Raw genomic sequence first — 26,853 nt, forward strand, 5'->3', positions numbered from 1 at the left:
TTCTTATTAAAAATAGGTTTTTGCAATTTAAAAATGTATATACATGTAGATATGGGAAAGACAGGCTTTATTGCAGTTCTGATTCTACACAGCCTTATTACTATTCCTGCCATGATAGTGAAACAGTAAACCTTTATGCCAGATGTTAATTTTACATTATTTATCCACTTTTAGCAAGGAAATCCCCGAGTGCTTCAGACACTTTATTGACACTGAAGAGATGGCGTCTATGGAGATCAAGAGATGTCCTTGTCAGTGTGTGGCAGGATAAATGTGACATTTCTCTGTCTCCTTAGTGAGGTTCAGAATTGTTGTGGGACAGTGAGGATCTGTAATCTGGACCAGTGCTCATCAGGGTTTGTGAAATCTAGTGGAGATCTATTTGTTCCATTACTATTGGTGGTTATTGCCATCTCCCTTTGGGACTGCAAGATGCTAGTATTACTAATGCAAGCATGAATTGTGGTCAAGAAACTCGCTCTTAATACTAAAAGGCTCACCATGTTGTCTCTAATCTTAATATTTTGGGAGATAGTGTTGAGAAGATTATAATTAGACAGCTCTGGCATCATCAGAAGTCTTCAGATTTTCTTAGCTCCTTTCTCTCTGCTGTTAGACCTAATTATGGTATGACATGGAGACTGTGCTGGCTTCATTGGCTGATGACCTTCTAATGTGGGGAAAAGCGCACTTGTTCATGCTGATTCTTTAGAAATGGCAGGAGCCTTTGATATCAGAGGGATTAATAATATGTCTGGGGGCCCTAACAGGAGTATACCAAGGAGAACAAAAGTTCCTCCATTTTTTCTCTGAAAGCAATCAGAGGGTGATATTATGCCAATGCTGTGGAGTACCAGAAGGTTGTATCCTACTACTTCTGCTGTTCAGTCTACATGTGAGGATGTTAGGATGTTATTTCAATATTTTGATGGTACTTAGCTCAGTTTCCTAAAAGATGGTGAAGTTTTTGTTTCCCAGTGTGTGGCTGAGCTTAGACCTTGAGTTAGAGCTGGTTAGCTGAGGCTCCAACTAAATGAGACAGGTGGGATGAGGGCAACATCCTGAGGAGAGGGAAGAAGTTATAGCTGTTCCCTGGATTGAGAAGTTATGCTTGCTTTAGTTAAAACTCACTATTTAGAGTGGATGCTTAACTGCCACTGGATGTTTAGGTAGCAGCAGTATCCAAGAGAACTTATGCCATCTTCTCTTGGTTGCAACCTTTCATCTGTCATGGACCTCACTACAGTTATTCCTGCCTCCACACATGGTTAACTACTGCAACTCAATTTATCTAGCTCAGAAGGAAGATTTCACCCTTCTAGTAGACAAATATATGATTGCATAGTCTAGGGATTTGAAAATTTATAGAAACATCACTAAGCCATCTCCTACTATTTTACTTGTGCTTCTCAGGTGCATTTTGGGCACAAGACTGAGGACTCCAGCCCCCAGAAAGGTGTGGCTATAACAATATAACTGCACTTCTTTCTGATATTTAACGTTAACACCTTTCATCTTAGCAATAAACAGGTCACAAAGTTTCACAACCATCCAACTAATGTTGCAATATGACTGTTCCTCAAATTATTTTATGAATTGTGGGTTTGTTTGTTTTTCATTTTTCAACCAGCTCTAAACATTATTCAGTAGTTTGTCTCAAAAGCTCTTACAGAGGGCAGTAAAGAAACTTAAATCATCTTCATATGCTATACAAGAAGCACAAGATACGCCTTCTTCCCTGCTGCAGAGATAGAAGCGATTTGCACTCCTACATAGCATCTGCGTGCAGTCACCCTCAAGAGCAGTGGTGGGCAACCCACGTGGCCCGTCAGGGTAATCTGCTGGCAGGCCGTGAGACAGTGTTTACATTAACCATCCGCAGGCATGGCTGCCCGCAACTCCCAGTGGCTGCAGTTTGCCATTCCTGGCCAATGGAAGCTGTCTCGCAGCCTGCCAGCAGATTACCCTGACGGGCCACGTGTGGCCCACAGGTTGCAGGTTGCCCACCACTGCTCAAGAGTGTGTTTACCAGACTTTTCAAAAACGAAATCATTTCTGTGTTGTCATGGGCATAAGGAGATGAGACTTTGAGATGGTTAATGAGTTCTCTGCCTGGATGGAATCCTGATCAGTCTATTAAATTCCCAGCTAAAGAGCTGCAGTTCCACTCAGTGATTCTAGTGATATCCAAAACTATGGAAGTTTGTGCTCTGTGACCTAAACTGACTTAGTAATGAAAGGTTAGGAAAGCGTGTATCCGCTCTTTCCTGATGTAAATCAAGCACTAGAGTGGAGTGAACTTACCACAGAGCAGCAGGCCATAGAAAGGAAACAAAAAGAAAAGCAAAATCTTAATTGAATCCTTGTGCCTCAATCAAGGCAGGAGGAGATTCAGCCTCGCTATCTAAGCAACAGCACTGGAGCCTTGGCTCTAATGGAAAGGAAATAATGTGTCTAATTATCTTCTAATGCTGATCATACCACATCCGCAAGAGGTGGGTGAATGTCATCTCCCAGCATGCTATTTATGCAAGTTCAGGCACCATTAGTTATACCCAGATTAACATCCTAAATTGGAGAGGGGGAGGAGGGACAAAATCTTTTGTTTCAATCAAAATGTGACATATACAGAAACAGGCTGCACTGAGATGTTTGATTCCAAAACTAAGGTTCCCCTTTCAGATGTTAGGGTTCTGATCTATCACATTGCTCTACTCCATTGTAATGGGTTGAAAAATATTCCTGAATAGATGCCATACTATAAACACTGTGCCAAGAAATTTGGCTATTTCTATGAAGGCTGCTATTTGCATCTTACTGTCTAGACACAAAGTGCAGTCAATGTTAACTGATTTCCTAAACAGATTTCAGAGGGCATGAAAGGGGTTCTTCTTTAGCTATACTCACCACAGACTTGACTGTAGTGAGTGTAGCTAAAGAAAAACCACAAAAATGAAACTCCAGTGGACAAAAGTGAAGCAAAACGCTATAGAAGGAAACATTATTAGATCAATCACTTTGTTAAGAGCTTTGTGAGAAAATCTTATTCCTTGTAGATTCCTAAAGAGAGGTTAGGATGCTGCTACTCAAATGAGGTTTATTGCATAAGCCCATCCACTGTTCTGAACATGTCTTCTAGCAGAAATGGAGTGACAATGGAAATGTAGTATGTGAAATACTACCTGTGTCTGATTGTACTAGCCTGAACAATCATGGAACAGAGTCAGTGTTGACATAAGCAGGTACCATTCCAAAGGAAGACAATGGGACAGTTTATATGTTTAAAGTTCTGCATGTACTAAGTACCTTAGAGAAGATGATTTGACGTCATAGCCATGTTGGGACACCCAGCACAACATGTTCCTATCCTACCTGTAATAAAGGATGGACTGGGTCTTTAGCATTTTCAAAACTCCTGTTGAAACAGTGAAAGCATGTTGTGACTAGATGCCCCAGCACAGCTGTAATGGGAGTGTGAAGGGGACCTTACTGAAACTTAATGCCTTGACCAGATTCTGTAGTGATTTATGGCCCCTTTACACCATGCTGGTGGCAGAATAAGGTCATAATCTAGGTTTAAATGCCCAGCAGAGTTCCCCTCGGATGAGGGGTGCAGTAGAATGTGCTCTGCTCATCCACAACGGGCAAGAATGTTCATTTAGAACCTTACATCAGTGCACAATTTATTACTGCCCACCAGTTCTGAGTGGCACTAATGCTGGTCTTTAAAATCAGAGAAATGGCTGATCTATTCCCCCATACAAGCATACTCCGCTGCCAAACAGAGATCTGGCACAGGAAAGACTTATCTATTAACCCAGTACTCACATTTCTTCGGATGGTTATGTACTCTAACCCATGATTAACCCTAAACAGGGCCAACACATTTTGTTTTTTTTATGAAGCTAAAATTCTTTCCCAGGCTGTCACTATCTTGCATCTTGATTACCACAACATCTTTTTCTCTAGCCTTGACAAATACAGTCTTGTCCTGCTCCTATCCATTCAGCATGCTACCGTAGAGCTCATTTTCCTAGCCCATTGCTTTGACCATGTCATCCCTCTCTTTGTATCCCTCCACTGTACCCCCTTCTCTACTGCATGAGACATAAACTACTTGTCTCCACTTTCATAGCCTTTCATGGCCTATTGCCATCCTACCTATCATCTCAGTCTGGAAATATCGACACCTGCCTCTGGTTAGCTAATGATACCAGCCTCAGTTCCCCACTTGTTAAATTTTCAAACAAGCATCTTTGTGCTTTTTTCCATGCTGCCCCTCCTGCTTGGGAGGTGCTCTCCGTAAACATCCTCAAAGCCACCTAATTGTTAAATTCCTCCTTAAAACTCTCCTTTGCCATGATGCCTGCTAAAAGCTTGACAACACTTAGAGTACTGTTGCGCTGATAACATGGCCTATCATGCTGACCAATATTGTTGCATTGTTTTCTTGAATTCCCCCATCTGTCTGTGTCCGTCTGTTGTCCCTTATCTTAAACTGCAGTTGTAAGCTCTTTGGATCAGGAACCATCTTCCTGTTCTGTGTTTGTACAATGCCTATCACAATGTGATCAAGGTGAGTATGCTAGGGTAATACAAATAAATAACAATAATAATGAAATAAGTAATAAAGTGCTTATAACACTGAAAAAACCTACCTTTTTTCAACAAATTCCTATTTACAAGTAACCTGTCATTCCCCCCCCTCCCCGTATCTTTACAGAGACATCAGCAAGAATCAAATATCTGACATTGCTCCTGACACATTCCATGGCTTGAAATCTCTCACCTCGTTGTAAGTAGGGCTGAATGAGCTGTTTGGGGAGAATCTGAATGTAAAAAAAATAGAGTAAGTGGTGGCTGGTGATGCTTTGTTTCTGTGCACAGTCATCAACTAGTGTGAAGAACCTAATCTTTCGTAAATGAGAAATTGATCCTGCAGACTTGAAGAGGGAACAGTTTACACAACTCTAATAAGTTCCTTTATAGATGAGTACCCTGAAGGTTACTTATTTGTTTACTTCTCCAAAGCCATTGAATGAGTGTATTCTTTCTGTAACTGTGTTGTATGTGGTTATGTAGGCTTATTGCCTGCCTTATCTTGGTGTCCAAAAACACACCACAGCTCAAAGTCACTTTTCTGTGGTGCTTTTATAAAGATCTTGGGGGAAAAAGCTTTTCTACACCAGCGCCCTCTTCCATTTTCTCAGCAGCATTCAGATTCTGTTTTCCTTTTTGCAAATTACATAATGAAAGACCTCAGCCAATCAAGAAAATGTTCATATTTTTGACCTGTATGTAATATTTTATCAACAAGGTACATGGACTAAAATATTACTTACTACAGAAACAAAAGGGGGAAAACAGAATCTCAATAACTAATATTTTCTTTTTTGAAAATCGAAACTGTTCACGGTCTCCAGTTGTTTGAATATTGCTGTATTTTAGCCAGCTCATACCACTAGTTCTATTTAAGTTCTGTTTCAAAACTGAAGCTTGTAATAGGAAAGACGGAGCAATACAAAGTCATTTGCTGCATAAAGAAAATGAACCAAAGACAAAGTGTTGGGAAGAAGTCCTAGTAGGAAGAGGAGTCTAAAGCTTTGGAAAGGCATTACCTGAGTTAATATGAAATATGGTTTTAAGACAATTCAGATTAATTTGAATTAGAGACCACTAGCGTAACCATTACGGAGTTGGCTTAAACAGAGTTTATGCACTTTACAAATGCTGCCATCACTGCATTTTCTGGATGCCGAATAGCATTAGTAAATAACCTGTGTAACTTTTTGATCAATGCAAATATAGAAAGACTTATCAGCGTTAAAATTTTTATTAAAGTTAATGTTTAAAATTAAATATACACAAGTTAAGAGGGAAGGTACTGTGCATCTGGGGTCAGGCTGTACTAAGCCCTTGAGGCAGAATACCTAAAAGATGGGCTTTATCCTGTGTCCTAAACACTCCTGGTAGAATGCCAAAGATAGATACTGTTACCAGTATTTATTGAGTAACTTGTGGATTTGAGTATTCTGTTGCCAGTCACCCTGCTATGGATCTTGTCAAATCCCACAAAAGTGTTAGCAAATGATTCAGTGAAAAAAAGGGATGTTCACTGAATAATGTAATTTGGCACAGTACTAGACTAGCACTGCTCAACAGGCTTGTGCTCTAGGCAAACAGACAGAAGTGACTTTCAGTCAAGGCGCCTCCAGTGCTAATGCCCTGCCAAGCTCAAAGGCATTCAAGTTTAGGTAGAATTGACACAAGCCCACAAGTTGGCCTCAGTGGCTGGGGTGGCACTCTGGGGTACAGGAAGGAAGCCAGAATCAAAACCATGCTGGAATGCATCAATAACACTTTGACTTCCCCCAGAACCAGTAAGGGGACTGGGTATTCTTTGGCTTGTCATCCAAAACTCTGTTTAAACCGAATGAGCCTCAATTGGTTTAAAACTGTTCCAGACCAGTTCAGGTAAAGTATAGGTGAGGCCTAACGCAGAAGTAGTTCATCAAGGAGATAGGGATAGTTTTGGCCAGAAGCATCAAAAGGAGGATAAAAGGAGGGAAGTTGCCTATAGCAGGGTCTTTCCTCATCCAGTGTTGGACACTGCCTCTGCCTCAGTTTGCCTCCATCTATAGCCAAACTAACCACTACAGCTGGTGCTCTAATTGCTATCCCCTTGCAGGAACTGGATTATTTACACAAAAGTATTCAAATTCAAAACTAGAAATTCCTGGCCTTCTCCTGGAGACTCACTAGTCCGTTATACACTTCATGGGCTCTAAACTCTCTCTTAAGGTTTTGCTCCTGCCATTCTCCGCAGGTCACTGCAGTCACGGGCCTTTCCGTCTGGTTGGTAGGGAGTGCTGGTTCCCTGGTACTCCCTACCCATGGGTCTCTTCTGGCTCCCTTGCAGGTACCTCCCTGCTGATGTATCTTCTCCTTATTCTTGTTTCTGTGCATCAGGTTCTAGCTCTCTCTGAGCTGGGAAGCTCCGCCAGGCCCACTCCAGAATCTGGGCATCTTTAGAAAGATTTCCCTCAGGTCTTTCCTTGCATCTGGTCTTCCTCCATGATGAAGCTGGCTCCCTCTTATAGGAAGCCCTACCCCTAGGCTATTAATATCTGATGCATGGTCACCTGAGCCAGACATCAGCCCAGGCCCATCAACTGGGAGGCAGATAACTAGGCATAAGTGGGGCTGAAGCCAACTCCCCTTAAAGGGCCAGTCCCCATCCTATGGCACTACCAAATGGATCAGAACAAGAGGGAACAAGGTAGAATTCACTCTTTTTTTTTTAAAGTGGTCCATCATTTTTGGAGCCCTGATGACCCAGTGACATTATTCAGCTCCATTTTCTGAATGGTCGCTTTCTCTACAGTGCATTGTCTTAGCTGAGTAATTTTTCTTATCTTTATATTGAATGTGATTAGGTTGTTATCTGATAAGAATGTTTGCCAACATTGAGATTAAATCTGCATATGGTACAGCTGGTCTTGTAGCTTTCAGAGTTAAAACCATGATAAAGGAAGGAGACATACTAATGCAGAAATGAAAGTAGGCAACTTTGTGCCCATTAAAAAATAAACACTGTTTGAATTCTTTTCCTTTTCTTCCATAGCCCCCATTGTCTGCTCCTTCTTAGCTGACTGCACTTGTGGTGCTCTCTGCTTCCAGGAGAGTGAAAGTGCCTATCTGCAAAGCTGCCAAGAATGTTTTTCTAACAACTGACCAGTGGATGCCCCTTATATAGTAGCTTACCCAATCCAAACTCTCCTGTAATTAGTTGAGTGGTACGAGGCCTCAGTGGTGAGGCAGGGTACTCTGCCCACCATAGTTACAGTAGAATAGAAGAAAACAGGTGTGCAGTAGTTTCTAAACATAGTGCTGCTAATTACAGCAGCAGATGCACACACTATACAAAATCCAATCTCTTAAACGTGACTAGTGGCCCATGCCCTACAGGGTCACCAGACTTTTTCTTAAAAAAATAAAATATATTTTTCAAACAAGAAATCTCTTAGTGCTCAGACTCAAACTGATTATAACATCCCAGCTCCTTAGAACAGCACTTCCTGTCTTGGCAGTGATTTCTTTTGCACAAACCAAGAGGGAGAAGAGCTTATCCAGTATAAGGCCCCAAGCTCCTTCCATTGCCAGCATGTCCTGTAAAAAGGAAATTAAGTAGCTGGTTTCTCCTAACCCATGTGTTCAGCAGAAGTTTGCTCTCCAGCCATGTCTGGAATCAGTCTTTGCGGTAAGGATGTTTTTCTTCTTGAAAGAAAATCCAGGGAATACACAGAAAAAGGGGAGCTCCGGCCCCTCCCTCAACTCCCTTTTGAGTTAGTTATTAGAGCCCAGAATCAGGGAGAATAAATATAGTTTGATAAAGAGCATTGACTTTACCCTGAAGTGCCTCCATTCTTTCCCATGACACTTTGTTCTGCCACATAACGTTGCTCTCAGTCTTTGGTCTGTCGGTCACTGATTGTCCATGCTTCTGGGTAGTTTATGGAGTTGTTTTTGTTACAGTGGTGAATCCTCCTGTCAGTCTTCAAGCTATGAAGCTTTCTGCTACAATAGTTGTAGCAGAGTTCAGAGTTCCCTTGGAGTTTCCAGAAACTTATTTGCTGCACTTTAAAAAAATGCTCACCAAAACAAACACATCCCTGCAGGCTCTGTGTTTGGGTGGATGTTTGGTGTAAATTCAACCATGATCCTATTTTGGAACTACACTAAACACATAAGAGGATCAAACCAAAGTGCACATTGATTTAGAGAAGTGAAGGTCTGCAGCCATCAAGTGTGGAGATAGAGGGACTCTGGAGACCTGGTTTTAATTCCCATTCTGTGTAACCTTCAGCAAGTCACTTAGTCTCTCTGTGTCTTAGGCCATGTCTACACTAGCGTTTATGTCAGCAAAACTTTTGTTGCACAGGGGTGTGAAAAAACATCCCCCTGAGCAACATAAATTTTGCCAGCATAAGTGTTCATGTGCACAGTGCTATGTCGGTGGGAGACGCTTTCTGCCGACATAGCTACCGCTGCTCGTTGAGTTAGATTTATTATGTCGATGGGAGAGCTCTCGCCCGTCGGCATAATGTGGCTACACTATGATCTTACAGTGGCATCTTACAGCTGTATCGTTACACTTTTGCCACTGTAAGCTTGTAAGTGTAGACATGGCCTTAGTTTCCCATCTGTGCAATGGGAATAAAAGCACGTCCCTGTGTAACGGGGTGTTGGGAGGATAAATACATTAGACGTTGTGAGGTGCCCAGATACTACAGTACTGGGGTCCATATAAGTCTTTAAGATGCATGGAAGTAAATGCAAAGTCCTTAACCTAAGGATAAGTAAGCAACACAGATACAAAAAGAAGTGGTAACAATGCAGCCGCTATATTCATGTTAGAAGGCTTGTTATTCTCTTGCCTCCATAATACTATCCTAATATTACTTTTTGTGTGTGAGATAATGTTGTTGTAGGGAAGACGTGGAAGCAGAAAAGATTGACTGGAAGGGGCTCCACTGTCTCAGTGTTAAGCAAACATTTGAAAACCGCTAGGTTTTATATTAGATTTACAACCTGTATAACTAGAGTATTATTTTGCCTTTATTAGGTAACTGTTAATAAAATACAAGTTTCATACACAAGGCTGGAAATTGTGGATAAGTTTAGAACATTTTCCTGTTTCTACTCTGTTTCAGCTGTCACATGGACTTTCTGAAGTAAATTATTTTTTGGTTCATCCAGTGAAACATCTGGCTTGACTATCAGAGAGGGGATTGGATGAGGGATTAGTGTCTGTTTATTGTACATAGTACCAAAGATACAAGAGGATTCTGGGAGGCAGTAGACTTTCTGCACATTTAATTCGGCTGTACCAGAGTTCTGAAGACCTTATCCAGACAGTCTGGGGACATTTTGTATGATGCAGCAAAGCAGCCTAAGCCCTTCAGTTGTGAAGGAGTAGATTTCAGAACTGTGTAAAATGAGAAATCCTTCCCCATCTGAATTAGGCTCACAAGTGATTTATCAGTTTAGATCAGCTGGCATACAGACTATTCTTACTGTTTGGCATGTCATTCATATTTTACATCATCACATGCCGTGTGATGATGTATCTGGTGTCATCCTGGGCTAAAACACTATCTATTTCATAAATGTTGAATCTATTTTAGAGTAACAAATTGCAGCCAGTATTTTTACCTTGATTTATTTGGCCTAATTGTTATGCAGAAATATGAAATACCGTACAAAAAAAAGGGCAAGTTTTTTCCTAAAATATCAGAAATTTAGTGCTGCTATTACCCACAATCCTTGCTGCTGTTTTGAGAGCTCTTATTCCTGTTGAACCTATGCCATTGTCCTCATAATTTTGGAAACATAATTCTTCATAACAAGAATCATTTTCACAGTCTGAAAGGTAGTTAAAAGGCTTTTGAGGGCTGAAAAAGCTATTGTACAGAGTCATGATTTGACACTCACTAAGAATGTTATAACCAAGCCAAAATAAAGGAACTGTTAGCTGGAAAACATATGGTACAGTGTAAAGGATTCAGCATTGGGCTTTTATACCCAGCAAGTTCTGGGTCAACTTTCAGGAGAAAAGCTTTATGTTCTGGAACTCTGACTCAACTGAGCAAGTTGCAGCTAGGTTTGTGGGAATGCATGCAGAAGTGTCAGAGAATAGAGAGAAATCTGCACCCATTATTTCAGGTACTTGAAAAGCAGACAACTAAACCTCGGTGCTTATGGAAGGCCTATACTATATTATGCTGATCATGTGATCCCAAATGCCTTAATCTTGTGATTGTTAAAGGGGTTCAGAACTTCTAGAGATTGTAGTAAAGGCATTAGTGTCCTCCTGGTCCAAGTTCCTGCCAGTGCAGGGTTGTTTCATGTTTAATATTTTCTAGGGTTCTGTAGAGTATATTCTAATGCTGGGTGTGAAGTGCTGCTTCAACCACTTACATTAGGTGTTTAGTCCAGAAGCTAAGACACCAAACTGTGGAGAGAACTTTCCTTATTTCTGTCTAATTATTTTATCTAATCTATCAATATTTGCTCCGAGTGTCAGCAACTGTGGTATTTTGGCACCAGTTTGAGTGAAATTAACCCACAAAATATCATGTTCTGCTAAACTTTTCTTCAAGTTTAATGGCATCTCTTGGCAGACACATAAGAATGGCCATACTGGGCAGACCAAAGGTCCATCCAGCCCAGTATACCGTCTACTGACAGTGACCAATGCCAGGTGTCCCAGAGGGAGTGAACCTAACAGGCAATGATCAAGTGATCTCTCTCCTGCCATCCATCTCCACCCTCGGACAAACAGAGGCTAGGGACACCATTCCTTTCCCATCCTAGCTAATAGCCATTAATGGACTTAACCTCCATGAATTTATCTAGTTCTCTTTTAAACCCTGTTATAGTCCTAGCCTTCACAACCTCCTCAGGCAAGGAGTTCCTCTGATTGACTGTGCGCTGTGTGAAGAAGAACTTCCTTTTATTCATTTTAAACCTGCTGCCCATTAATTTCATTTGGTGGCCCCTAGTTCTTATATTATGGGAACAAATAAATAACACCTTTAATATAAGAGCATAAAAGTGTGTGACCAAACAATATGAAACAGATGAGCATGGTACATTTGAAGGCATTTCTGACCTCTTTCATTAGGTTTTTCGTTTGCTTGTTGTCTTTCTTGCTATGAAGAACTAACAAGATAAGCTACTTTATTTGGAATAGTGAAGGAACAACAAGGTTCACTTTCTGTAATGCATCGTTTGTTAAATATAATAAAGGGGAAAGAATATGTAAAAAATTACTCCTTTTTTCAGTTCTCTGAATCCAAGCAATTAGTTAGATCAGTAAAATAAATTGGCCTGTTTCTAGGAGCACTTTTAATTTCCATGAACAGCTGAATATAACTGTGGGGCTTTTATTTTATCGTTTTTAGTGAAGAATCTCCTCATCAGTTTAACAGGGTGATTCTCCCAGGCTTCTGCTCTAATGTTTGCACTGCAGCTGGCAGTTTGGGTTTTTCATGCACTGTTCTTACCAATGTTTGGAAGGTTGATGACAGTCAGGAAATTGCTGCTAGCTGAAATCCACCTAATCTGCCCGGCGCTTTGCAGAATTGCAGCATGTGGGTCGCAGCCATGCTGAAAGCATTTAGCTGTGAACTGGCAGGCTGATGACTCTACTTGCTCTTAAGAATGCATCAACTGTACGTATGCCACAACAACTCGCTAACATTAGGAAGCCACCTGCAGTATTGTGAAAAGTTTGCTTGACTCAAATAGATAGCAAATGATTCTTCAGTATTAATTATTCTGGCATTAGAAGAAACAGCCTTGTTAGAAGTACCAGGGATGAACAGAATACAATTTATGCACTGGGCACTCTTGCACATAGGATTGTGTGTTTGTTTTCATGGCTCTCATCTACATCCAGATTGGTATCTGTCTTGAACAGGGACCACCACTGTGGGTATGTATAGTTGGAAGAGAGGGAAGGGAGCAGCAGGGAAGAGGAGAGGAAGCAGTCTTGCAGTCCCTTTTAACTCTCTTTTCACTCATTTTTAAATTTCAAATCAAGAGCATAGAGATCAGAGTACTGCAGGTATAATTCAGCCAGAAATCTTCTTCCTCCTCCTGCCGCAAGGGGAGATGGTATCTGTAAATCTCTTCCTTTACCTGGCACTAAATGACAAGTATAAATCCCTACAAAGTCATCCTTTCATTCTTCCAAATAGCCTGTGAAGGAAATGAAGCATTAATGAGACTCAGAGGGGGAAAAATAAGGGTAGAAGTGTCTTTGTTGATTCACTAATTGTGTGATAGAGTCATTTCCTTTATTTACTTTTTTTTTATTGTGTATTTTACTTGGTATGACTATAATTTTAATGCAAAATATCTTGGGTGTGATTTTCAGGTGTTGAGGGATGCAATAATGTATACATTTATGTGCCAAATTTGCACACATAACTAGAAAACTGCATGCATTAAAAGCAGAAATGACTAATGTTCAAGCTAGGGAAGCAAATGCATATGCATTTTACAGCTTTTATTTCTGTAGGTAAACCTCCAAAAATAGGCCCCTTGTTGCGAAAGACATCTTTGAGAGTATGTGGAATCATTGAAATGATCAGCTGGGTCTTCCTGCGTACTTTCTGGTGTGTTTTTCTGACTTAAATGGTGGTATTCCAGAAACACTGTGGTGTGTGTGCGTTTGTACAGGAGAGGCAGGAAGATGAAAGGTTGGGGATATGGTAATGGAGCGTGAGATTGGCCAGTATGGAGATGCATCTCCCGTAAGTAACTACTAGCAGCAGTACTTTCAGGCGTGCCATTGACAGTATATCAAAGGCAAAATATCTTTGGAGTGTGGACCTGACAACAGCCAGGCAGACGTGGGCATTTGAACATTTGCTTGTCTCAAACTTAATCAAAGCAGCTCCTGCGTAAATGTTTCCAGGCTCTCAATTAGAAACAATAAATGGAAATGTGGGATGTAGGAAAATCAGATGCATTGTCATGTGCTTCTCCTGCGTTTCTCTGTTGCTGCATGGGAAGGTTTGACTTCCACTGTGACATGGTAGGCAGACAATGACATTAGCTAATTTGGCTCAGTGTAGCATTGAACATTAATATGAATTACAAATGGGTGCCTGAGCTCTCATACTGACTTTTGTTTAGTCAGTTATTTGTTCCAATGTTAATGTGCCACACACGTGCAGGCTCCATTAGACTTGGAAATGTTTATTTTCTTTTTATGGCTTCTAAAAATCTAAAGTTTTGTTTTAATATGTTGGCCATTGATCTGTGGTGGTGATTTTCACTGCTTTCCACAGCTGTATGTTTGGCTTGGGTTGAGGGAAACCCTTTGCAACTTTTCTGATATTACTGCAGTATTAGTGCATATTGAACATCGTCGAGGCACCTGACATTTTCAGTGAACCAGCTTATACAAAGTAACTCCCATCTATGCTCCCAAATCTTTTCTCAGTTTCATAAGTGAATCATTTTTGTTGTTGTGAAATATTCATATATCCTTATTTTCCCCTCTTGGGCTCCATTGCACTTACTGGGTCAGGCTGAGATTGCAACTGGTGGGGGCAGAATACCTCCTAAAATGCTGCTTGTGTGATATTCTGTGCCCAATTCAGCTGTCATAAGACGTTCAGACCTCGTCCAGACAGGGTCCTTTAAAATGTACACATCCCTGATTCGTATTTCAAGATTGTTAGAAATTAACAGTGCAACATCACCATGCTGAATTCTATACTTTTGCATCGTCAACAGCGGGTCTTAATGGTTAAAACATTTCATACAGGGAGAAAGGAAAAAAGACAGGCTGAAAAATAGTGAAATACAGTTTTTGGAAAATGTCCAGTTTTTGCATTAAAGACGTTTTTCAGCACCAGACAAAGTCTGAATCATAAAAACTCATTTAATACCATGTGCCCTCCTGAAAAGAAAATGAGATCAGTAGTTAAATGAAATGGCTACAGATCATGGTCATGGTGCATGAGATCAATAAAAATGATAATTCAGAGAGGGATGAGTGGATAGTAAGCTGGACTGTTACTTACTATTCTTTTGTTTCCCGTATCTTTCAGAGTGCTCTATGGAAATAAGATCACTGAGATTCCCAAAGGCCTTTTCGATGGACTTGTCTCTCTGCAGTTGCTGTGAGTATGATTTCTTCTTTTACTATTATTCAGCCTAATCAGATTTTTAGTTTTTTCAGCTTCTAGTTTTAACTTCAGAAAATCCCTTATTGGCCCATCACCTTATGCACTGAAAACTCATTGAGACACTTCACTGACTAGGATAGCAATGGGGTGAAGAGGAGAAAAAGAGAAAAGGTGAGTGTGATTTTTCAGCTCGGTAACTGTATCAGGCAGCTGATACAGTAGATTAAGTTTGCGGGAGGAAGAGGAAGAACACATTAATTTTAAGAGGGGAAGTATCTTGTTGGTGAATGAAAAAACTCAAGATCTGAAAGTCACCACCAAGTGCCAGTAAGATGATGCCAGTTTATAATTTTTATACTACTTTTCATATTTTCTATTTATTTGTATCATATGTGGGTGAATGTGTAGATCCTCACTGACAGTCATGTTGCAGATAGCCTGCGCTCATAAGCAAAACAGTAATATTTAAGGATATTGCAATTACCTGCAGTGTCTAGTTCCATATCTTTATTATTTTTATTACATTGGTTGTGGATCCATTTGAATGCAAATGGTCTGTCCCGTGCCATTAGTATATTTACATAGTCAAGTAGTTTAAAATGCAGATTTGGTTTACACTAAAACAATGTCATGATCTAAGGAAAGATCTACTCTGGATTATAAATATATTCATTTTTCATTAACCCACTGGGGAAAAATAGAGATGGAACAGAATTAAAATCCCAGATCCAAGCCTTCTCCACTTTGTGGGAACAAAATTTAGCACCTTGAACCTATCGAGAGAGAGAGAAATCAGCCACCATTTCAGCCATCCAGTAGCGGGGGCAAAAGTTAAATTGATTTAAACTGTATTCCCGGAGCTCGGGTTTGCATCCCTGAAGATGTGCTTAGACGAAGAAATAGATGAAGTTGATCCATATAGGTTAGCATCACATAAAACACATACAGGGAATACAATGGAAAATAGGGAAATCAAGTATTTCTAGGTGGAATACAACAAAATTAGTCAAAAGACTTCTTATTTATAAGTCTCAGACTGTCTCAACATACACTGAGTTGAAAATCCAGATAATAACTATTATTATTTATAGTACTGTATTACTCAGAGGCCTCAAGCTATGTCATCACTCCATTGCACTAGAGGCTGTACAAAGACAGAGATAGATTTGGATTATAAACTTTTTGGTACAGACAAAAAGCTAAAATTAGTTAAAATATTTGTAATTTTGCTATAAGCGATAATCCACAGGGGATTATTCTCCTCTCACTTCATGTGTGTAATTTAGTCAATAGGTTTTTCAGTTGCAAACCTGGATCACCTTTTTCTGGAAAGAGACAAGATGAGAAAGAGCACACGAGGTGGATTTATTATAAGTCTTCAGGAGAGAATTCTGCAAACTGTTCCTCTACTTCAGGCAATCAGTTACCTCCCTTTGCACACTCCTTTCCTGTTAGCCTGCACCATTCACAGCAAGTCCTCTATATCTTAAATTACTTTTGGTCCCAGAATGTGCACTAGGTATGGAATAAATATGCAGGCTTTTTTTGTTTTGTGATGCATGAGGACAGTAGACCCTGAAGTATTCTGAAACTTGGGTGCAGTACCAATTGATACAAGAGGCACATTAGTTATTGTAGTTCTCTAACAGCAGCATACAGTTCAGTGAAGGAACTTCAAGCAAAAAGAGCCTTTAACTCAAATAATCCTCAATCTAGTTATGGGTGTGTGTGTGTTTGTTTGTTTGTTTTTGTTATGTTGGAAGAAAGTATATGAAGAATTCAGCTTGGTCAAAATCTGTTCACACGGTGCCTTTTACAGCTGTGAATTTAAAAGGACGCTATGTCATTGGATTCAAAGCTGGACACGTTACAGATGGGTTCCTTCTCAGTAGCAAAAAAATAGATCACTTAACATATGGCTATCTGTCTAAGTGTCCTGTAAAAATGTGTCTGTAGAACCTCTGAATGAAACATAAAGATAGGTTTACTTACTGCACTTATATTTATATAATAGTCCTTCTGTGTATGTAACACCGTATTTTATGTTACTTCTTTAAGCCCAAATATTGTAACACTACTACTGAGATTAGCTAAAGTGACACTTTTTTGTTAAAGTGACAAAATCCATGTAATGGGAAATAGTTCAAAGATACTGTTGTTAAACCATTTGAGCCGCATCAAGATGAGAAGATCTAAATGGATAAATCTTAAAAGATTGTCCGAGTTAGGGCATTCATGGATAATGTTACTTTGGGGGCTTTTAAATGACTTTTTGAAGGTATTTGGAATGTAAAGTAGCTGTTGGCAAAGATTAAGTTGAATGATCATGCTTAAATACAAACAAATGTCTGCACATTTTTCTGACTGTGGCTTTGAAGCAGCTATTACAGATTTGTTTGTTATATTTTAATGGATCCCTAAAACATAAATGGCATGGATTGGTTTTAGTCCTGCTGTTGAACAGTTGGAAAACTGCCCTCTGATTAGATCTAATTTAGCATTCAGTGAGCTCTAGATTGGATTTCTTCTTATTAGTCTGGAGACACACTGATAAAAATCCTCTGATTAGAATACATTGGTAGCCAATTTAATTTTCTAAGCTTGAACTGGACCATTTTTGAAAATGTATCGGTACATTGTAAAGCAGTGTGTGCTGTTAGGAAGGGAGGGTGAGCGTGGGTCCTTCTCAGAGCTTTCAGGTTTTGGTTTAGGAGGAAAATCTCATAAATTGCACAGCAGATGCTACTCAGTTGTTTGCTCTCAATTACGCTATACTTTTAAGCCCCACAAAAACTTTTCTATCCTTGTGTTTTGTATATAAAATAAATAAAGTAGGGCCACATGTGACCTCTCTTAATTAGGAAGAATAGTATCTTAATTCTGCAAGTAGTTCTACTAAAATCAGTGGCCTACTTTTACAGCAAGGTGCTGCTCAGCTTCAGTATGGATGGTAGAATCTGACCCATAATACACCTCTACCCCAATATAATGCTGTCCTCGGGAGCCAAAAAATCTTACCACATTATAGGTGAAACCGTGTTATATCGAATTTGCTTTGATCCTCCGGAGTGCGCAGCTCCACCCCCCCGGAGCGCTGCTTTACCACATTATATCCAAATTTGTATTATATCGGGTCGCGTTATATTGGGGTAGAGGTGTACTTTAACAATCCTGTCCGTCCCTTGAATGTGGGAAAGATCATAATTTTAGTCTACTTTTAGACCACCTAGAGTGGTGGTTAGAATTCTGTGGGCGAGGCATATATACTATAGGCAGTAAGGCATAGTTAGACAGTATCCATCTTTTCTTTTTAAATTTAACTTTATTACCCTCCTGAATTAATTTAAAATTTGGAGGATAAATGTAATTTCTTAAGTCTGTGCCATGATTAATTTACTGATTGGCTGACCTAACGTATAGTTATAAATAACCCTATAATTGGATTTCAATTAGAATGCTACTCTCCCAGATTTTACTGTTCCATAAATACACAAGTGAAACCAGCAATATCCATGGAATCCAGTTGCAATACAGATTCTAGCATCCTAATGAGCAAGTGGGACCTCTCTTCTTGGACTGTATCAAGCTCAAACTAGTCACGTTCTGAACTTCTTGTAGCCCAAATAGTAAAGATTCTGGGTGGTTGTTCTTCACCCTCAACTTCTTTCATGGGCGTGATGATCATGTTCTTTCTACTCAGCTTATCAGTCTGTATCAAGTGCCTCTCGGGGTTTTAGTGGACTAAGATTTTCCTGTAGCGAGGTATACTATTTTCCAGGAAGGAGAACTGGAGTGTGAATTCCTTAGTGACCTGTAACTTGCATTTCCAGTTTGTGACAACAATCTATAGAATGAGAACGCAGCTGTAGAACAGCATTTGCTTTATTAGCATTGCATGTCTGACATGTACATGAATATTACAGAAATGGAAAGTGCCTCAGTTGGAGATGGATGTTTTCATGTAAACATTAGCCACAGTCAGTTTTACTACCTTTCCAGGAGGTTTTAAACTATTCTTGGTCTGTCTGGAGGCTGGAATAAAATGAAAGCAACTTAGTCATCTGTCTTTCAATTTTCTTGGAACATGGACAAGACCTTTCAAGAATTCCTGAGTTTCCCAAATAACATGCCAATCACAATGCAGTAGGTAAAACTTAACACCCCACGGCTCGTTCTTTCTCTGCAGCAGTTTGACAGATAAGCTTTATGACTACGGTACTCTGCTTACCCCCTCATGGCTAAATCTGCAACACCATCCTGCAGCGAAACAGAGCTATGATTCAAATGGTTCATGCCAATGAATTGTGGATAATGCACACAGAGTCTAACTGTCCTTTTCACTTCTGAACAATGCACTTTATGCAGCCATATTAAAACAAACATTTCCAGACCGTTTTTATTGCCGTCAAACACCACATGCTTTGAGGTATCTTTGTCCCTGGAACCAAAAGGATATCATAACATTTTCTGTTTAAAGAGATTAGGTACCTAAGTAGGGAATGTAATCTGGTTTATCAAGTGTCTAACATGTATCAGTTTTCAATAAACCTTGTTCCTTAAGGAAATTTGCCTTGCACTGTCACTGGTCATACTAGTGCTGTGATGTGTTGATCTTAAATCTTGAGAGATTGAGCTCGCTAAGGCCAATTGGACAATTATGCACAAGAAAAGTTTCCCAGAGTGGTTTCTGTTCTTTTGTATCTAGCCCTGTACTTACTCTTTCCATACGCCGGTGTGCTGGAGAGCTTGTACCTGGAAAATGGTGGGCTTCTTGTAGCTTCACCTCCATAATAATCCACAAGAAGCTTACGGTTCTCTTCTCATTTTATATATGTATGTGATTTCAGTAAGCATCAGAGTTAAATGTGTGCATTGAAGGGGGAGTGAGCTATAAACATACTAATGCCTGTAGACTGAAGTATAAACAGATAAAACACATTTTAAAGGTGTTCCAGAATTAGAGATGGGCTCAAGCCAAAACCCCAGTTCCAAGCCACTAATTTTAGTGATGTGTGGTGTTAACTACTAACATTCCGTGTCTATTCAAAATACAATTATACAGAGTGAGAAATTACACTGACATTTGAAAACTGGTGCAAATGAACACTCTTCCCAAGCCTTTTCCTTCTAAAAGCCAATCAAACTTTTGTTTAGTTAACGCTTATTGCTTTTCATTTTCCTCTGCTTCTGTGTTGTGGGTTTTGGCTGGTAATGAGATTTCCGGTACTTCCACAAGAGATGCTATTATCACAACATCTCTAGCCCAGTTTTGCACCACCAAGCCATTCAGACCACTTAGAGAAGCTCCAGAGAGGGTTGGGTGAGGTTATGTGCCAGTTTTAGCCTGTGAGTTGATTTATAATTCTAGATGAGTGCCACATGGAATTCAGTTATCGCACAGCGTTTCCACCAAATTCTCGATGCTTAGCCATTGGATTTGAGTTAGTTAGAATCTGAAGCTCAAAGAGAATGTAGAGAGGTGCTAACCCACCCAAGGTGATGTAAGGCAGAAAAGTTCTCACAATCTCTCTGCAAACTCGAAAGCACCAAGCTCTGCACCACTGTGTCCAGCACCTCCAATATAATCTTTGAAGTAACATATCTTTATTAGTTTTAACCAGTGCTACAAAATTATATATAAAAATAACACAACCTGTGAACAAACAATAATTTTCCATAACAAAATCCTTCATTGCACACCATTCATTGCTTGCCCCCAACACTCCCTAGTGACCTCATGTTACCTATCATCAGCACACCTGTGTTTCCCTTCCGATAAAAGATAAATTCTTCCTATCCCATGAAATTCTTCTGTTTAGTCATTTAGTCTTATAAATAAGGTGCCTGGATGAAGCAATTTCTGCCAAGCTGACATCCCAGTCTTTTAAAACTAGGACCCTAGAGCTTTTCCACTTTCTAAGCATCAATTTCTGTTCACAACTAGATGCAGTTGCAGTCCAGTCTTCAAAACATTCTGTAATCCCATGGTATTGATGAAAAATCATTTAAAATGAATTTGCACTCTCTTGCTCTTGAAAATACTTAACTGTCTTTCAAACCAGTGAGGGTTTTCTGTGTGTGTGCGTGCGTGCATGCGTGCGTGCGTCCATGTGCCTTCTTGCCTGGATCAGTTTTTTAACTGTTTCAGAACACACAATAAATGTTCAGTACACTTCTGACTGAGCGAATGCATCCGAACTGTTGGACTTAAGCCACTTGTATTTCTGAGTGAATCTGGGTCAATGTCATGATTTTGCATTTTTAAAAGAATAATTTATGGTTTCTACTTTATTTTGCTTTGAATTGAGCAAACCCAGAACAAAGCAAAATTCAATGGTTATGAATCGAAACCAAATAGAAATATGTGTATTCCACACCGCCTTTATTCCAATCCCTCTAAAAAGCGGGGATGTTTTTGTTTTCTTTTGAAAAGCTATGCAGACCATGCACTTGTGTTCTCACTGCAAATTAAACAAGCTTGGAAGCACTGCAGGGGATAGTGATGTTCCATTAAGATGCTCTGTATCTCAGGTTAAATGGTTACATTAGAAACAGGCAGACTCAGTGAATGCAATATGGTGTTTGACTGAGCAGATGTTTGTATAGGTCTAAAATTTGTCAGATTTTCTTGTGCTTTATTTGGATTGTTGTATCTCATACATAAACAGCATCTGCTGGAAAGCCATGTAAGATTTTCATTTACTAAATTCTGTGAGGAACCTATACCTTGGAGAAGCTGTGGTCCTAGAAGGCGTTGAGCATCTCCCAGAATCCAGTCCTTTACTGGGAGTTGAGGGAGCTGAGTACCTTGTGAGTTTGGGCCTTACTGGGCACCTTACAAACAATGGAACATTTTGCTTTACAGTGTATCCTGTCACTTCTAAACAAAGGATTGCTTACCGTGGCACCAATCACAGCATTTTACTTATGGAACAAGTGACCATCTTCAATTCTTAGCAGAATCACATGGGACACTTTTGTCTTGTTGTCTGGGGAGAACAGGAAGACTATCAGATCAGTGTCTAATCCAGAGTAGAGAAGAAGGTTCTCTGTATAGATCTGTATAATAAGCTTTAAAATTATTTTCAGGCTGCTTGCAGTGTTTTTTTTCCCTTTCAAGCTTTCCGTGTTTATGTTACTCTTGTGGTAATATTACAAACTTAGCTGATGTGTGATGTGGCTATACATCAGCTATGATCTCATTAGCTTTCATAAGCTGAACAGGGTCAGTATCTAAATTGGAGAACCTATCAGGAAGCCCAGGGGCTGTGACAAGAGGTGTTGGTAATTCAACTGCTCTCTTTCCTCACAGTCACAAATACCCCAGTATAGTGTTAGTCATTGTTCAACTTGAGCTGCCATCTTTTGGAGGAGAAGTAAAACTGAAGTGTTTAAAATCTGTCATAGTCAAAACTGTTAGACTGCACCATGATTCAATTCCAACATGAATAATTAAATTGTACCTTTTGGAATTTCCCTTTTTAATTTCCACTGGAACAATTCTTTGTCTTCACCTCCTTTTCTAAACCGCTGAGAAAAACTGATAATGAATTAGCTCTTGGCATTGTCAGCTGAATCCTGGCAGAAATGTTGGTGGTCAGTCATAATATGGAAAAAGATATACATCAGTGTTTTTTTAAATATATTGAGGCAGATGACAGGTAGCAAGCTTTGTGCTCTTCATATCAGACTGCTAGGAGCCTTCTTCATCTTCCATAGCACGCTAATCACAGTTTTGTAATATCTTTTATTGGTAGTTATGCCAACTACTGGTAATGACAAGCACTTTTTTTTCTTCTAACTGTATCATAGTGATGCATATTAAGAGTTCATTTGGGGGGGGGAAATTCTTTTCAAATCTTAGCCTTTTCCACACCATTTTACTACAAAGAGGATTATACTGGCTTAAGTCTGGAAAGAGTGTAGGTCTTTCAGTGCTTAGTTTTTGTTGGAAATAATGACATTTAATTTCTCATTGCTTTCTCAACTAATCTGTAATATAGTCTGTTTAGTGAAATCCACTGATATGTTAATATTTTGATGCCTGATAAACAAATGGCATTAGATGTATTCCATCTTTCTCAGAGGGAGACTCTTTTTAGCTCAGGACATCAATATTTGGAATACCTTTCAAGAGGAGAATACTTTCAGAAAAAAATATACAATTTGTATACAAACAGTTGGTGGCCATATTTCAAATCGATCACAGCAGCATTTGGGAAGCTCCACCTAGAAAGAAATTGTAAAGGTGTCAAAATACTGTATATAGACACCCTTGTGGCCACAGCTATCTGTATTGAATCTTAGGTACCACTCTACGCTAACTTCTGGCTTTAATGATGATGTAACCAGCTAGTTGAGGATCCAACACCTTTACAAACATTAATTAAGCCTCACATCACCCTTGAGATATGGGTGAGTAAAAATGGTTGTGGTTTGCTCTATGATAGAGCAAGTCAATAGAACCCGAGTCCTGATTCCCAGTGTCTTGATGCAGCTTCCCTTCTTAGGGTATGACTACACTGTAGTTAAAAACCCATGGCTGACCCTTGCCAGCTAGCTTGGGCTGAAGGGCTGTTTAATTGCAATGTAGATGTTTGGGCTTGGGCTGGAACCCAGGCTGTAGGATCTTGCGAGGTGGGAGGGTCCCAGGGATCAGGCTGCAGGTTGCACCAGAACATCTACACCGCAGTTAAATAAGCCCAACAGCCCAAGCTCTGTGAGCCTGAGTCAGCTGACACAGGTTTGCAGTGTAGACATACCTTAATATCTCCCACACAGGGACTTTGAATGTAGATTAAGCCTTTTGCTGTAAGTATTTAATAAGAGTTGTGCACATTTGATTTGAATTCTACTGTTATCCATGCAAATAACTTCAGTCACCTACCTCCTTACAAATCTCCTATGTATTTTAAGCCTGCTCTTTCCCATCATGTTCTTATTTTCCCCAAAGAAGTCCCCAAACGGCCCCATCGGTCAAGTGACAGAATATTGGCTGTTTTAATTCTAGCTGTATTGTCATTGTTATCATAATACAAAGCTAACTAAAAGGAAGAAGAAATAGCTTCACAGTGGCTCTGTGCAGCTTTTCTCCCCTTTGCTTTCCCTCAGCTTATTAATGTACTTAGAATGATTTCTGATCCATCCACTAGCAACAGAGAGCAACCCGCAGTCTTCCGAGTACATTAAGGTTGCTAGGCTGCTGTTTCAAACTTTGAGTTATATAGTTATTTGCTGATAGTTTGATTACTTGTCTTCACTGAGCAGAAAATAAAAATGCTACTGGGGTGAAAGCCTCATCAGCATCCCTCTTTACTCTTAAAAACCAATTATTTTCAATCATTTTGTTTTGGAAGTTCAAAATATTATTTAAATGTTAATTACTTGACACTGTGCTTGTGTATATAATTCAATTGGGAGACCATCTTAATTATGTAGATGGAACTTATGAACATCTGATACCATTACTGTGCCAACTCAGTACACTTTCTTTCAAAGGACTTAGCTGAAACACATTATTATTACAGCGTGCCTGGACAAATTCGCTGTTTCAGGTAACGCGATCATAGTATTGTAATAGAGTTGTGTACTGCTCAGGGCTTTTAACAGAGTGCAAACCAGAGGTCTTTAGCCACTTTCCCTTACACTATGGAGACATGGGCTCTTAGACTTCTGAGTGATCTTTTCCACACTTTTTTAACATGTCCAGATGGATGAAAACAGAGAGCTGAGTTAATAATCCATCATCCCTCTAAGTAGCATGTGGTTTTATTTCTTCTTGAATTTTTAACTTCTCTTTGAATGCTGTACCACATGTGGAACCAGTGTATAAATCACATCCGATTAGGCTGATAACACAATGAGAAAAATTAGTGGAAATTACTTTCATCGTAATTTGTTGCAAGAGAAATATTGGTAAGGTCCTGCTAAGATAAGGCTGCAAAATACACTGCTAACTATCCCCTCTTTCAAAAACACTCTAAACAGAATGAAACTCTTGTCATTTTTTTGAGCACCGTTTTTAAAAGGTGCAGTGTCTAAACAGCATCCATTTTTCTGCTTGTTGAGGTTATAGCTGGCTTTCTCATCTATAATATTTTAGAGGAATTGAGATCAGTATTTATTTCATGGGTTTACCTAATGCACATGTTTGATGTAATGATTTGCGCCAGGATCTTAACAGGATAAAACAGGACATTTACATGGATTAAAACAATATCCAAAGTTGTTATAATAGGAGTAAAGTGTAATTAAGAGCTTTGGAAGGGATATAAACCTTCATCCTTCAGGGCATAAGTCAACTTCTAACTAAAGGGGGGTAGGAAGAAACTTTCCTGAAGGGTAGTCTATTCCATACATGCCTACTTCGTGGTTCATTTTTATGTTATTTAATATGGCATAATATAATCACTGAAATATTTGTAATTTATCTTATTATTTTAAAATTAAGATCAGCTGCTAAATAGTACTGATTCAACCAACTTATCTTCTTTACTAGATACAATTATCTTCTGTTTGTCATCAGTGTCCAACTGGATTATTACAACAGTAATGCAGTAATAATAACAATAATACATAATAATTACAATAATTAAAACAATACAAAAATGAAAAAAATCTAAACTAAGTGCAGAAATCTGAAAAAAAAAAAAAAACCCTCCAGTATTTTCCTAAATGAAAATTTTCTTAAAAAAATTTTTTTTGGGTGGGAATTTTCTAAATGTTTTGAATTTTAAAAACTGACAATTTCTGTCAGAAATGTTTTGACAAAAAAATTCCAACCTGCTCTACCTCTAAGTTTTTTCTGTATCCGTCCTGTGTAGTTTCAGGTACTAGAGGGTATATTTCATGGGTACTATATATCCTCTACAGAACAGCAACTGCTGGTTACAGAAGCATGTTGTGTATTAACTGAGCTCCCAGTTCTAATTGGTTATGTGAGTTCTCATTCTAGTTCACATAAACAAGTCCCTTTTTTCATTACTTTCTGTTATCCTTAAAGTAGGAAGTATGCCTATATATCTTGGGTGTATATATAGACTCAATCGCTCCAGATTTGTATTTCTGTAGTACCTCTCACAGCAGTGGTACCTCTCACAGTGTTGTTTCTGGTTGTATTACTGCAAATAGTGGCAAATATTTACCAGGAAAGTGTCAAACTTTGTAAATTCTGGTTTCTAATACTGGGGATGTTCATGATTTGCTCAGAATGGGTGTTTGAGTTTTTCTTACTCCTCCTTTCCTAATTGTTTGCTATTATTTATTTAAATGCTGACTTTATAGTTAACACACAGTTACTTTTAAAATGCCTCAGGGACAGTTCTGAAAATCATTTTGTTTAGAGATATTTCTGTATGTATGGTACTTATATGATCAGTAAGTCTCTTACTCTGCTCTTGCACCTGTTGCCTGTTTCCTATGAGACTATAGTAGTCTATTAAGGATATCTTCTTTCCCTTTTGTTATAAATACACCGCTACCTCGATATAACGTGACCCGATATAACATGAATTCGGATATAATGCGGTAAAGCAGTGCTCCGGGGGGGCAGGGCTGCGCACTCCAGTGGATCAAAGCAAGTTCAATATAACGCGGTAAGATTTTTTGGCTCCCGAGGACAGCATTATATCGAGGTAGACGTGTATGACATTATAAATATTGTTGTGTATAGTTTTTAGACCTCAGGTGATGGATGTGCAGCATGGAAGGGGCACCACTCTTTAAATTCCTATTGTCGTGCATCTTGTTTAGCCGCCCATAGGCATGAGCTAGTAGTGCCACCACTGGCAAGAAATGTCAAAACACATTTTGTATTGCATTTTCCTAAAGTTCTACTTGTGTTACTTACTGGTAAAATTCAGCCACTCAATGAGTCTCTCAGTCTTGGGTGTAGAAGTTCTGCTGTATCTCTCTCTCTGTTAAATTCTTTCCTGGATTGGTGGGTTGGGTGCACTCTACTGAGCAATCACTCCTCTGTCAGGGTGTAGTTCACAGAAAGTGGTTTATTTTATTCCAAGAATTGGGAGTACTTACTTTAAAATAGTTTGTTCCCAGTGCTGCTACTGTTGTGTCTCGTGTTCAGTGCCTCTTCTGCTGTTGTTGCCATAGTACACGGTTTGAACTGAAGGGCATGGTTTATATCTGC

At 39.3% G+C, this 26,853-nt stretch overlaps 1 protein-coding gene across 1 annotated transcript in view; it reads left to right on the plus strand.

Moving 5' to 3' along the window:
* Positions 1-26,853, plus strand: part of SLIT3 (slit guidance ligand 3) — a 798,116-nt gene that overhangs the window by 539,204 nt on the left and 232,059 nt on the right. The window contains exons 11-12 of the mRNA XM_065410175.1: positions 4,724-4,795; positions 14,631-14,702. Of these exons, the coding sequence (XP_065266247.1) occupies positions 4,724-4,795; positions 14,631-14,702 (144 nt within the window). The remainder of the gene's footprint in view (positions 1-4,723; positions 4,796-14,630; positions 14,703-26,853) is intronic.

The sequence above is a fragment of the Emys orbicularis genome, chromosome 8 (genome assembly GCF_028017835.1).
Source record: "Emys orbicularis isolate rEmyOrb1 chromosome 8, rEmyOrb1.hap1, whole genome shotgun sequence".
Lineage (NCBI taxonomy): Eukaryota > Metazoa > Chordata > Testudines > Emydidae > Emys > Emys orbicularis.